A 14796-nucleotide genomic window follows, 5' to 3' on the forward strand; every position below is an offset into this window, starting at 1 on the left:
AGGCGGAGGCCACAAAATTTGTTGCAGGGGGAAGTAGAAACAAGTTTGGGATATGGTGTGTGTTGCATGGGGCAATAGGAACCAGAAGTCAACCGATGGCGATGGAAGCTCACCAATTGATCAGCTTGGTAAGCATAGCAGCGTCTCACATCACAAGCGTGGACAATGTACAGGCAGATTTTTTCAGTCGTCACCACCTAGATCCCAGAGAATGGGCACTGGCGGAGACCACCTTTCAACTCATATGCGATACATGGGGCACGCCCAGCATGGACCTAATGGCAACTTTTCGGAATGCCAAAGCACCGCGGTTCTATGCTCATTGCAGAGAGACAGGAGCAGAAGGGGTAGCTGCAGTAGTGCTGCCTTGGCCCACCGAGGTTCTGCTGTACGTCTTCCCGCCTTGGCCATTGATTGGCAAAGTGCTCAGGCGGATAGAGATCCATCCAACGGAGGTCATCCTGATAGCTCCCGAATGGCCAAGACGTCCCTGGTTTGCGGACCTTCTCAATTTCGCAGTGGAGTGGCCGCTGCGGTTTCCAATTCTCCCAGGCCTGCTGCATCAAGGGCCTGTTTGTTTAGAGGAAGTTTATCGCTTCTGTCTAGCGGCATGGCTTTTGAAAGGCAGAAGTTAAGTTGCAAAGGCTATTTTCTGGCCGTAGTAGCTACACTTTTCCAATCGCGTAAGACTTCTACCAATCTCACATATGTTAGAGTATGGAAAGTTTTTGAGACTTGGTGTTTGGACCGAGAGGTCTCGCCTACCTGGGCCTCAGTGTCTGATAATCTGTGTTTTCTACAATCCGGTCTTTCTAAGAGTTTGTCATGTAGTTCCCTTTGAGTGCAGGTGGCAGCGCTTGGTTATTTGCATGGCTCCGTTCAGGGAGCAACGTTAGTGGCACATCCAGATGTAGTTCATAGTTGATAATTTTTGTTCCTGTAGTACCACGGATCAGTCCAGAATCCCGCCCGTCAAAGACATGGAAGAAAGAGAGAGCCCGCTTGGTTCTTATGTATTTCGGTATTTCAGATTGGCAGAGAGTTGAATTTTTTGTCCTCAAGTGGTTCTCAAGTTTCAGGTCCCAGGAGGATTCAGTGGACTGGTTTGTTTCTTTTATAATATATAGTTAAGATGATTTTGAGAGTTCCATTCTGCTTTGACATTGAGTAATACTGCCGGACTGTAGGTGGCACCAGCCTATATATAGGCGGAGTTTGTTTTGATAACTGCTCTGTCTCCATCTACTAGAGGGGGGGCAAAACCCAGGACTGATCCGTGGTACTACAGGAACGAAAATTATCAGGTAAGAAACTAATTTTCCTATCCAGCTGATAACTAGAATCTTTGCAGCTGCCTAGCAGATTGGCATCAGTGTCGGTTCCCAGAAGAGAATAAACATCAGAAACCGCCACACAGATGGTAATTTCTAGCCCATCAGAGGAGGAAGCTTCCCCACTACATAGAAGTTTGAGATCTAAGGCTCAACAGAGAATTACTTCCCTCTCTGAGGCTGTGACCGCTAGCCATGCGAGATCAAGGTCTATGCCCCTGGCCTACCAGTCTGGCTCAGATTCAGAATATTCCTGGGGTAAGTCTATGGATCTGAAGACTTCTCTGATTGGGAGGAAGAAATAGGTCTCCCCTGTGACCCATTCTCCTCCCTAGGGATGAAGGAGGAATAGAAGGGTCACCTCTCCTTTGCCAGCTTTGTTCAGAGAATGGCAGAAGCCATTCTGTTTACTTATCTGGAGGAGGCTAAGTCCAGAATCAAGATGTTGCATATCCTTCAGTTCATGAAGCCGCCTAGAGATTTGTGGCAGTCCCAATGCATGTGATTCCACAGGAAATTGTGACGAGGATGTGTGAGATCCTCCTACCTATGACTCCAGTAAACAAGAATGCAAATGCCATATATTATGTCCAGAAGGCTCCTGGATTCAAAATGCAGCAGCTGCCACACCAATCTGTAGTAGTCTGATCTGCTCTCTAGAAGGCCAAGAAGTCCTGGACCCACTCATTGGTGCCCCCATAAGGGGTACTCACACCTTGGACTCAGTACCTACCAGCTCTTCATGTGCCAGTATCTGTAGGACATTCTGAAGAAGGTGAAAGAAGCAGCATGACTATTTTAAGGCACTACTGCACAAAGGTGTGGAATGAGGAAAACACATGATTAGATCAATCTTTGTTTTTGAGACAGCAATAGGTATTAACGCCCATCAGACCTCTGGCTAGAAGTCCAGGAAAGACTTGCAAATGTGCCGTGCAATGAAGAGAATCTTTTTGGAGATGAAATAAAGGAAGCAGTGGCTCAGATAAGACCACTGTGTGATGCTCCAAACCCTCTCCACTGCCACTCTAGATTCACTCTCCTTAACCAGGAGGTACAAAAGTGGGGTGCTGTAGCAACCTTTCTATCAGTAGAGGAAATGTTTTCTTTTGCCCGCTCTGTTCCTTGAACAGTAGGATTCTCCTGCTTGCCATATGCATGAGTGCCCACAAGCCACAGCTGGCACCTCAATCAAAACATTGGATATGGTTTTAAATTGATTATAGAGAGTGGCTGAGATCCCAGTACCTGTGCCAGAGAGTCTTCCTGTTGGAAAAGGGCTAAGGTTTTATGACTTCGGACATGTGGGTCTTCAACATAATACAAAAAGGTTACAGACCTCACCTATTGGACATCTTTCCAAATCATCCACCAGAACCTACGAGGAATTTCTCAACTTCAGGAACAGCTGCAACTGGAGTTCTCCCTTTTTAGAGACCTATACATTTGATCCTGTTTCACCAGGGAAAAGAGCGTGGGAATTTTATTCAAAGTATTTTCCGATCCCAAAGAAAACAGGAGGATTCCATCCCATCCTAGAACTAAGCACCTTGATTATGTTCTTCAAGAGGGAAAAGATAAAGATTGTTTCCAAGGGCACCTTGAATCTCTTTCTTGAAAAAAGGGAAATGGATACGCTCTCTAGATCTAAAGGATACTTATACTCACATAGATATTTCCAGGTCGCAGAAAATATCCCATTTGTAGTAGGACATCGCCACCTCCAAGATCATGTGCTGCCTTTTGGCCTAGCATCTGCCCCATATTTTTTCACAAAATGTCTTTCAGTGGTTGGCAGTACATCTATGTAAATGGGGATGCGTGTGTTTCCCAAACTGAACAATTGGTTGATAAAGAGCACATCTCGGAGTTGCCACAGAATCGATTAGCAAAACCATCCAGGTGTTGGAGTTACTAGGGTTCCTCATCAATTATTCCAAGTCCCATTTGAGCCTGTCATCTCAATTGGAGGAGCACTGTGAGACTAGACTCAGGTAAAAGCCTTCTCCTGCAGAAGAGGATTATTATATTGATATCTGAATTGGAGAGTATACAGTTGAGTCAGTAAGAATCAGTAGGGGACATGTTGAGGATGTTTAGCCTCATGGCATTGGTTTTTCATACACACTTCTAGAGTCTTTTATAGAAAGGAGCTGATCTCTGTAATTCTTTCTTTTACAGGGGGACCAGTTTGTTTTGCACGAGGACTGGGGAGAAGGCCTGGTTAATAAGAGTATACCTGCTCTGTGTGTGCTGGATATTGAGAGCAGTAACATCTCTGTTCTGGAGGGAGTTCCTGATTACATCTCGCCAGGACAGGTGAGAGAAAAAATGAATAAGCATGACGTATGACTAAACCATCAGAAATTATTATTTGATCTTAAGGGAGCCCAAATGTGTTAAACTGTGTTGTTTGTTTTTATATTATAGATGTTTCTTATCCACCATAAACAGTGGATGTGGGTGAAATACACATTTTTTAAATAAATAAATAAATGTGCCCAACAAAGACCCTTTGTTTCCTGCTGCTAGATGTTGTGTCCAGCCTTTGAGACCACATCGTTTCACTTACCAGAGGGTGCAGTTGTTGGTCATGTGACATTGGCTACAGCTTTTTGGGGTTGTCATGAGACAGCAGATGTGATCATCCTTTTGAATCTTGAACTATCCTGAGAACACTATATTTATCAGTGATAGATTAGTTGTCAGGCAGCAAAGGAGTGACATGGATACTGCACTGCCATTTTAAAAACTGGAATAACTGCTAATAGTAATTTAAAAGAAATGCATTTTCTTAATAACTAGTAGTAAAAGCCTGTCCAAAGACAGAGAATACTGTGAAGTGTAGGACATGCATAATTGAGATGTGTGATGGTAGAGAGTGCAGGATGAGCTTGGGTGTACTGTGTGATAGCAGAGATGGGATTGGACAATTCAGTGAGAGAGAGAGAGGGGGGCGGAGCTGAAGAGTACAGGGAGGAAGAAAAACAGAGCTCAGTTTGCATGCCAGCAATGCAGGTGCAGAGCAACTTTCCTTTTTATTATAATTAGTTAGATTTGGGGGTTCATATGTTCTGGGAACATTTTCTCCTTGCCTGGATTACCGCAGAACTGCAGAAATAATAACCTGTGTTTAAAAAAAAAATGTTTTTCTTTTTTGTAATTGGTGCTGTGGGAAGGGGTTATATTCTTGCTGTTTTTCAGCTTGTCTTTGATGAAATGCTACTTCAATAGTGGAATTTTTCTCTGAAGTTAAGCAAGTAATGCAGCCATGTGGATACAATTCCTGATGCCCTCAACACAGACAGCATTGTTTAAAAAAAAACAAACCACCCCAAAAGTTGAAAAGTCTAGAATGCTTTTCTAGGCATGCGTTGGATTTCCCACTCAGCCACCAGAAAGGGATCTCCTTAGTCTGTTTTTGTACCTGAATGATATTGACTTCTCTGTAGACAAGCAGGACATAAATCAGCTACAAGTGGAGTACATCTGACAGCACCAAGACGGAAGAAGCTCTCTCAGGGCTCTGAAAAACCAAGAATGTCTTTCTGAGTTTGCAAGGAGGTTTCTGAGCAGGGCCATTTGGACTTTTTGGGGGGAGAGGGAGGGGATTGGGCTACTGGCCCTTTTTTTTTTTTTGTTTGACAGCTCTATTTAACCAGATATCTTTTGAAGATAATGATTTATCTGGCTAAAATCTACCTGGATAAGAGGGTTGAATATACCAAAACCTGCCATTCAGACTTTATCCATCTCAATGGCTTTTGAATATTGACTTCCTTGTATTCCAGCCAGAAATCATTCTTTTCAAAGTACGATAGTTCTTATTTTTCTTTCTAGTTCCTGTCATTTTGTTTTTGTTCACTATTTGCAAATCTCCAAAGTAAATTCATTACTATAGAATTTCCTTAGGTTTCTAAAAATTGAGTACGATTTAGCTTCAGCCATTTTTTTCTGTGGTGAACAAAAAAGCAGGCTTCAAAGGTTTCCCCTGATGTGTGTTTGAGATATCCATTGTAGATCTTCATGATTGCTACCTAGGGCCATCACTTGACATCCCAAATTATGCTGCCTATGCCTGAATGTATCCCAGGATTCTTTAAATACAGAGGGCTGGATTTTAAAAGGGTTATGCACGTAACCCTCTTAAAAGGCCCCTGCGCGTGCCGAGTCTGTCGGGGCGTGTCGGGTGGGCGGCGCAAATTTCGGGGCGGGGCGGGAGACGTGTCGGGGGCGTGATGCCGGCCGGGGGCATAGTCGAGGCCTCCAGACCAGCCCCCGGGTCGGGTGATGGTGCGCCAGCAGCTTGCTGGCGCGCGCAGATTTACGCCTGCCTCTGGCAGGCGTAAATCTGCCAACAAAGGTAGGGGGGGGTTTAGAAAGGGCCAGGGGGGTGGGTTAGGGAGGGGAAGGTGAGGGGAGGTGGAAGGAAAGTTCCCTCTGAGGCTGCTCCGATTTCAGAGCAGCCTCGGAGGGAACAGGCAGCGCGTGCCGGGCACCCCCTTGCGCACACCAACCCCGGATTTTATAAGATACGCGCGTATCTTATAAAATCCAGCGTACTTTTGTTCGCACGTGTGCTGTTTTTTAAAACGTACCCCAGAGGTTTTAAGTTTAATATGTAAGCTCTCCTCAGCCTCCATCTTTTCTTCAGGGGGCGAGGCATTTGCGTCCTCCGTTTCGACAGCCATGCCCGTCCTGGAATTTGAATGTGGTCCTTAAGGCATTGTGCGCGGCACCTTTCGAACCTATTCGCAAGGTCACCCTTAAGGATTTGACTCTGAAGGTGGTGTTCTTGGTGGCCATGGTATCGGCGCGGCGGATTTCTGAGCTTCAGGCTCTGTCGTGTCGGGAGCCTTTTTTGCGGATTTCGGAGTCGGGGATCTCGTTGCGTACGGTGCCATCCTTTTTACCCAAAGTGGTTTCATCGTTCCACGTGAACCAGACGGTCGAGTTACCATCGTTTTTGCAGGTACAGGCTTCGGATCCCATGGCTAAGGATCTTCATAAGTTGGATGTCCGACGCGCGCTGTTGCAATATCTGGAGATCACCAATGCCTTTAGAGTGTCTGACCACCTATTCGTTCTCTATGGTGGTCCGAGGCGAGGTAAGGCGGCCTCCAAGACTACGATTGCTCGTTGGTTGAAAGAAACCATTCGATCAGCATACCTTTTGCAGGGTAGGTCGTTACCCGCGGGGCTGCGAGCCCATTCTACTCGCGCCCAGGCCACTTCCTGGGCGGAATGTCATCATATCCCTGCAGAGGAGATCTGTAGGGCGGCCACCTGGAAATCAGTGCATACGTTTGCCCGGCACTATCGTTTGGATGTTCAGGCTCCAGGGTCGACGGGGTTTGGAGAAGGAGTGCTTAGAGCAGGCCTCTCTGGTTCCCACCCCAAGTAAGGTAAGCTCTGGTACATCCCAGGAGTCTGGACTGATCCGGGTACGTACAGGGAAAAGAAAATTAGGTCCTTACCTTTGCTAATTTTCGTTCCTGTAGTACCACGGATCAGTCCAGAGTCCCACCCAGTCTTTGGGCTGATGCCGGGAGAGGCTGTGTAGTCTGTGTGTTAGTCTGTTTATCAGCCAGGATGAGTTGCTGTTCGATACCTCGAGTTCTGTCCCCAGTTGGGGGGTTGTACACCGGTGTCGAGGTAGTTGTTTATCGAGTTTAGTTGATGTTTTTGGTGGTGTTCTGCTTTGACATTAAGTAATACTGCCAGACTGTAGGTGGCACCAGCCTAGATATAGGCGGAGTTTGGTTTGTAAACTTCTGTCTCCATCTGCTAGAGGGGGGGCAAAACCCAGGAGTCTGGACTGATCCATGGTACTACAGGAACGAAAATTAGCAAAGGTAAGGACCTAATTTTCTTTTGCTTTATTTGTTGAAGGGATTTTGTTAATAGGGATTTGTATTTTTCTAGGGATTCTGTAGATTGGTGTTTCCTCCATTGCTTTTCAGATTTTCTCAGGGTCTGTTTGGTATGTCTTACCTCTTCGATATACCATGGTTTCCTTTGTCTAGTTGTTACACCTTCATTTTGGAATGTTTTTGTCTGGATTAGGCATAGGGAATCCACTATTTCATTGATGATTTTATCCCAGGAGTCAAAAGATAAGGAGGCATTATTGCGATTGAACTCAGTTATTTTATTCTTAAGTGTCTTTGAGTGTTTCAGTTTCTATCTTTTTTTTTCTATAGGTGAAGGATTGATTGTTATTTGAGATTGCTTTTTGGGGGGTGAGGAGAGTTATTTCAGCTGTTTATTAGCTGGTGATCAGACCAGGGCAATATTTTGTGAGAAGAATTTATTATGCAGTTATTTTGATTGGCAAAAATTAGCTCAGGGATGTGTCCTGCTTTATGGGTGGGGTTGAGTAGAAATTGTGACCAACCCATGTCTTCCATAGTGTCTAGAAATATTTCACATGCTGCAGATTTAGGTATGTTGTCTACATGTAGATTGAAGTCTCCGACCATTAGAGTTGATTTTGGAGCTGGAAGATTTCAATTAGAGGTGAACAGATTTTTCGGAGTGTTCCAGGTGGGCTATAGATCAAACCAATATTTAGGAGTGGAAATTTTAGTATAGCAGCCTCGTTAGGCTGGTTTATTTCTACTTTGTAGGTTAAGTTTAAGGGGTTTTTTTGCAAATTATTAAGAGACCCCCACCTTTCTGATTATGTCTAGAGAAGTGAAAGATGTCATAGGATGGGTTATCAATTTGGTTTAAGATTACATTATCACTGACTTTCAGCCATGTTTCAGTAACAGAATATAGTGGGATTTAGTTCCTCTAGTAGGTCATTTATTAGTGGGATTTTATTTGTTAGTGATTGTACATTTAGCAATAGGAGAGTGAATGTTAGGCTAGAGGAAGTTACAGGGGAAGAATTGTTACTTATCTTGGGATTGATTAGGTTTTTCCTCTTTTTGCTTGTGCTTTGAATTACTCTGGTAAAATCTATGGTTTCCTCGTCCAGTGATTGTTTCAATAAGGTGAACCGGCTCCATTATGTGAGGCGCTTAGATATGGCTTAATTTAGAATTTGCTTGCTTTAGGTGCCACTTCAGGCACGCACAAAGGGGCAGGCTGCTTTGTTGTGCTCCTTCATGCACACCCCTGTCGGCGTAAGCACCTTCAGCGTTGCAGCCGCTGTCTTCAGGCAGTCGGCGGTGGTGGAAGGTGGACGCTATGCGGTGGGCGGCAGAGGGGAGGATCCGAAGGACTGGCGCTGGTACCCACCTGCTTGACTTTCTCTGCGGCGGGGGGAGCATCTTCGGCTGGCTTCTCGTGCTCCTCACCGGTGCCGGTGGCTGCTGCGGGTGACCTTCTTCTCTCTCCTGCAGCATTGCAGATACTCTCTTCAGACCATCGGAGGTGGTGGGCAGGTGCTAGGCGATGGGCAGGCAGAGGGCAGGTCCGAAGGACTGCCACCGGTACCCACCTGCTCGACTTCCTTTCTCAGTAGCGAGGGGGTGGGAGCACCCTTGGCTGGCTCCTCGCGCTCCTCTCCAGTGCTCGTGGTAGTGGCTGCTGCCAAGTGGCTTGCTTCTCTCTCTGGTGGCATTGCAGCTGCTCTCTTCAGGCTGTTGGCGGTGGTGGTGGGTGGGTGCTAGGCCCTGGGTGGGCAGAGGGAGGCTCCAAGGTACTGGTACTGGCACCCACCTGCTCATCTTCCTTTCTCTGCAGTGGGGGGGGGGGGGGTCACGCTCTGCTGGCTTTTTGCAGTCCTCGCCGGTGCTGATAGCTGCTGCTGCTGGGTGGCCTGCTCCTCTCTCCGGTGGCTTTGCAGCCACTCTCTTCAGGCCCACCAGGACCCAAGATGTGTCTTGGGTCCTGGTGGCTTCCAGAAAGGCTTCCATTAGAAAGTTCTATGGACTGAAGGGAGGAGTCTTTCCGTGTGATGTGAGCAGAAAGCTCTAAATCCTTTCTCTTGCACCCCACAAAACCTTCTTAATTATCTTCTACACCTTTCTGAAACTTGTTTGAAGACCAACTCTATTAGAGTTCATCTGAGTGCAATTGGTGCATATCACCATGGTGTAGACAGTAAGCCCATCTTTGTACAGCCTATAGTCAACCCACTCATATATTAGGTCAAACTCCTGACCTATTATTTTATAATCCCGAAAACATAAATAAATAAATATAGTTGTACGTTTCTTGTGGGGCCTGCTTCAGTTGAAGCCTCTCCTATGGACTTCCATTGTGTCTTGGGACCTCAGTGTGGGCTGGCTCAGCTGATGAATGCTCCCTTTGAGCCACTGTGCTCCTGCAACCTTTGAGCCACTGTGCTCCTGCGACCTGAATTACCTGACCTGGAGGGTCGTATTTTTGATGGCGGTCACTTCAGCACGCAGGGTCTGCGAGCTTCAGACCTTAGTGATTTATCCATCTTACACTAAGTTTTTTCACGACAGGGTGGTCCCTATGTATGCACCTTAAGTTCCTGCCTAAGATGGTGTCTGACATCCATCTTAATCAGTCCATCATCCTGCCAACATTTTTCCCCAGACCCCATTCCACCAAGGCGAACAAGCCCTGCACAGTTTGGACTGAAAAAGAGCTTTAACCTTCTGTCTAGAGTGGACAGAAGCCCATAGACAGTCTGCCCAACCTTTTCTTTCTTTTGATCAGAACAAGTTGGGGATCGCCGTTGCCAAGCAGATGCACTCAAATTGGCTAACAGTTTGTATCACCTTCTGTTATGCCCAGGCGGGACTGTATCTTGGGGGCCATGTCAAGGCTCATTCTGTTCAAGCCATGGGCAGCATCAGTGGCCCACTTGCAAGTTCTCATGGAGATCTGCAGGGCTGTGATATGGAGTTCCATCCACTTATTCACATCACAATTCTGTCTGGATAGGGATGATCGACAGGATAGCAGGTTTGGCCAATCTGTCCTTTGGAACTTGTTTTGAGGTATAGAACCCAAGTCTGTTCTCGACTAGGGCCTGTTCTTTCTTTCTTTCCAGGCTGCCCCTCCCCTATTTTACCAACAAAAATAGTTGTTGTGCCCATTGGCACTTATTTTAGTGTTTTATTGATTCTCTTTTGTGTTGGGGACAACCTGTAGCTAGGGATTTGCCCATGTTTGAGAACTGCTAACCTGCTTGTCCTCAAAGAAAGCAGAGTTGCTTAACTTAACAGGTGTTCTCCGAGGACAACGGGATATTAGTCCTCATGAAACCTGCCTGCCATAGTGCAGAGTTGAGTTTCCACTACATGGGTTTTCTCATAATTATGTATTACTTTCTTAATTCTATGATAGAAGACTGAGGGGACCCCATGTGGATGTGTGGTATATTGTATGTCTGAGCATGCTCACTGAGGCTCAGTCAAAGTTCTAGAAACTTTGACATAAATTTTTCATGCTGGGCTTCATCGGATGATGTCACCCATGTGTGAAAACGGACATCCTGCTGTCCTCGGAGAACACCTGTTTACAGTTAAGCAACTCTGCTTTATCCACAACAGGTTTTTTTCAAGAATAGCAGAATAAGCAGCCATACATACCAATTCTCCTCCCTTACAGAGCTGAATTGCTAAAAGCTTTCACATAGAACTGAGGGTGTAGCAACAACTAATTGGGAAATCCTGCACATACTCTGAAAAGTGTTCTAGGAACGCTGTCCTTCTTGGCACCATCAAATGATGTTCTCCACATATGTGGCTGCTTTTCCTGCTATCCTTGGAGAATGCCTGTTATAGGTAAGCAACTTTGCTTTATCTGTCACAGGCTGTATTCTACTGTTAATTTAGCTTGCCAAAAATTTTTCTTCTCTTATGGAAGGCTATAAAATCTTGGTGTGCATTTTGGTTTATGTAACTTATGTCGTCAGTGAAATAGGCGGTATGTCCCAGTCAAGTCCTCCTGTACTTTGTGACACTTAATGATGTGACTGCTGTAAACCTGGAATGCAGAAGAACCAACTCTGGGATCAGGCTGGGTGCCTTCCACATGGCAGTACATAGCATATTAAAATAATTTATGGTTTACAATAGGTACAGTTTAGTAGTTATGGTTTTGTCTGCACTAAAGACTAGAATTTCCTGTCATTTATATAACGTTTAAACCTGTATTGCATTTCTTCTGCCCACCACCACAACTTTTCCATCCCATAACCTCTGATTTAAATATAACTTGTACTTTACTGTTTTGTTTTTAGGCCTTCTGGTCTCCTGGTGACACAGGAGTGGTGTTCACAGGCTGGTGGCATGAGCCCTATCGCTTGGGTCTGAAATACTGTCCCAACAGGAGGTAAACAAAGTATTTCCGATTCTTGAAGGGGGTGGGGATAGAAAGAAGAGCCCCTACTGCCCCCCCCCCCACCCATGACCTCTGCAGGTGGGAGCAACCCTCTTATGCTATGGGTGGGGGAGGTGAGAAGAGCTCTCCCTCTATCGTAAGAGGAATGGGAGGATGCAATGCTGTGCCGTAATGGGGAATGGTAGGAGGATGCCCTTCCGTACTCTGGAACATGGGATGCTGGAGGAGGAGGAGCAGGAGGAGCTTGTTCTGCAGGGATGGGTAGTGGGTTTTATATGTCCTTTGGAGATGAGAGAAGGAGCCCAGACCCATAAACCTTAGGGGAGGTGACCCTTCCTTGCACTGGGGGAGTAGAGTTTTAAAGCAGAGTAGTTTGGACTGGAATAGTCATAGACTCATCTTCACTACTTCCCATGGGAAGAGTTTGCCTGAGTGCAACATTGATGTAGCTGCCCTGCATATTGAAGGCAGCAAGGGCTCTAGCTTCTAGAGTTTCTGTCTTATGCATAAAAAATTGTACTTTATGGAGGAGCTGTCAGGGTGGGCTAGCATCCACCCTCATCTCTGTTGTTTTTTTTTAGACTGAATTGGATCCATAATAAGCTTAGGCTCTGGGTATTACTGTCAAGGGTGTAAAATAAAGCTATCTTTTCTGACAGTTCAATATTTCAGAAGCATGCATGGCATGAAGTGTACCTCTTAGAAGTTTTGTTTCAGGTTAGGTGGTTACTGGAAGGCTAGAAATGGGGGAGCAGGGAATATTCCTCTCAGTAATTCATCCTCTAGCAGTAGGGGAGGTTTTCTAGTTCCAGATTGTACTGGTTCTGGTATTTGCTCCTTATTTTGTTTTGTTTTCCTTTTACAGTACTAGGTCTTCACTGATTGTTTTGAGTGAGGATTCACTTTTCTTGGAAATGATTTTGGGGTGATAGACCTTTTGTTTGAAGGTTCAATTAGAACTTTGAGATGTTTATTCATGTCCTTTAGGGTCAGAACAAATACAGTGGTGGCTGCACATAATGGACTTTTTTTATGTGTGGGGATGGAAACTGGAGATGTGGAGGGAGCTGCATCTGTCCATTGTTTTCTGTATACAGATGTTTGCAAGTATGGTTCCCTGTACGTACCAGGATCAGTCCAGACCGTGGGTTAAGCCCCTGTTCCATCAGGTGGAGACAGAGCAGAGTTCTGAGGCTGCCCATATAAGGACGGAACCCACCCATGAACCCTCAGTATTTGTCTGTCTGCAGCAGGTGGAACAGCTCACCCTTTGGTTCCCTGTTTAGCTTGCCCTCTGTAGTCTTTCTTCTTCTTTCTCTGGGGCAAGCTCACGCAAGTACATTTTTAGTTTACTTCTTAATTATTATTATTTTTTTTTTTTTATTTATTGAAGTTTCAATATAAGTACATTGAAAACAATGCAAAAACAGAAATCTTCTTAATTATTATTTAAAAAAAAAAAAAAAAATCTTTTTGTCAGTTTTCTCTGACTAACTGTGTCAGGGCAGCTCGCTCGCTCTTGGGGTTCCTAGGGGGGCTTTGCCCCTTGATTTCTGTCAGCCTAGGTTCCCTTCCCGGTGACCTAGTGTGGGTGATACTGGTGGTGCCAGTCCCTCTCCCCACGTTTACTGCTGCTGTGCCCCGAGATGCACATGCCTCGGTTGAGCCTTCAGGGATGACTTTCATGCCCCTGCTTCTGTGAATTATTTATTTACAAAAAAAAAAAAGAAAACTCACTTTCACAGAATATATATTTTATATACTTAATTTAAATAAATAAATAAAAGGCAGCAGTTTATTTTGTGAGGAGGGAGCGGGGTTCAATCTCCCGCCCAGCTCCTCAGGGGCTCCCAGCTCAGCTGTTTTTAATTAACTTAGCAGCTGCTTCCCTGCTCTATGCCGCAGCCATCTTGCTGTTTAGCCTGTGGAGAGTCGGCCTCCCGACTCTCCCGCGAAGGGGTATGTTCAAGGTGCTTTTCAGGGGGTGAGGGCTCCTCTATTGAACCGCCACCTTTTCGACCTCGGGGAAGGGCTCCTCGACGAATTTCAAAGCCGTCCCGGGAACGCGCATCAGCAGCGGCCATTTTGGGTGTTTCAGATGAAACACTTCCTGCTTCTCCGGGGGCTGGGGATCCGATTTTCCCCCCAATTTGAGCCCGGTTTGCTCTCGGGGGGGGGGGGTGGCTCGGACCCCCCCTCACCTCTCCCGCCCCCTCCCCCCTTCCACAAAATAAAATAAAATAAAAAAATCAGCACGGACCCGTTTTTCTTCGGATTTTGTGCTTTTTTTAAACGAGTCTTATTTAGCAAGTTTACAAAGGGAGGTAGACCCCCCTCAGTGGTTTCCCTCCCCCCTGTGAGGTCTCCTGATTTGGTTCCGGACCCACAGGGTCCGGTTAGGGTTCGGGTGGTTCCGGGTGGCAGACCTCCCCCCCCCCCCCCGCCTCCCTCTGACCCGCTTGATTTAGGGGATATTGATACTATGACCCAAGCCCCCCTGCTGGAGGGCGACGACCCTCGTGTCCTGCACTTATTTTAGCGGAAAGATTTGGAGCCCCTTATTCCCTTCGTTCTCCAAGAGTTGGGAATTGATGCCCCACCAGATGACTCTGTGGCAGCTGCAATGACACCAAATGTGGACCCGGTCCTGGCGGGACTCAGGGCATTACCGCGTACTTTCCCATTTCACCCTATGCGCACCGCCTGTTTCTCCTCAGGGAATGGGAGTCCCCGGAGGTGGGCCTCCGAGTTGGTAGGGCTATGGATAAGCTATACCCGCTCCCTGAGGACTGCCTGGACATGTTAAAAATCCCTAAAGTAGATTCTTCTGTCACTGCTGTTACGAAACTTACTACCATTCCCCTGGTGGGCGCTACTTCATTGCGAGATGTGCAAGACCGTGAGCTTGAATTTTATTTGAAACGCATTTTTGAGGTCTTAGCGCTCGGAGTCCGGGTGACTATTTGCAGCAGTCTCATGCAGCGGGCAAGCCTTAGGTGGATGCAACAGTTACTCAGCACCCAGGACCTTCCGTCTGCGGAGCCTGAGCAGGCTGAGCATTTAGAGGGTGCTATAGCCTATGGTGCCGATGCCCTTTATGACTTGCTTCGGGTCCAAGCTAAGGCTATGTTTTCTCCGTTTTTCGGCCAGGCGTCTTCTCTGGTTACGCAATTGGTCCGCTGATGCTTCT

At 46.2% G+C, this 14796-nt stretch overlaps 1 protein-coding gene across 1 annotated transcript in view; it reads left to right on the forward strand.

Moving 5' to 3' along the window:
• APEH (acylaminoacyl-peptide hydrolase) overlaps positions 1–14796 on the forward strand; it is a 169492-nt gene that overhangs the window by 72612 nt on the left and 82084 nt on the right. The window contains exons 8-9 of the mRNA XM_029599657.1: positions 3513–3650; positions 11506–11597. Coding sequence (XP_029455517.1) covers positions 3513–3650; positions 11506–11597 — 230 coding nt within the window. The remainder of the gene's footprint in view (positions 1–3512; positions 3651–11505; positions 11598–14796) is intronic.

This window comes from Rhinatrema bivittatum, chromosome 4, assembly GCF_901001135.1.
Source record: "Rhinatrema bivittatum chromosome 4, aRhiBiv1.1, whole genome shotgun sequence".
NCBI classification, from domain to species: domain Eukaryota; kingdom Metazoa; phylum Chordata; class Amphibia; order Gymnophiona; family Rhinatrematidae; genus Rhinatrema; species Rhinatrema bivittatum.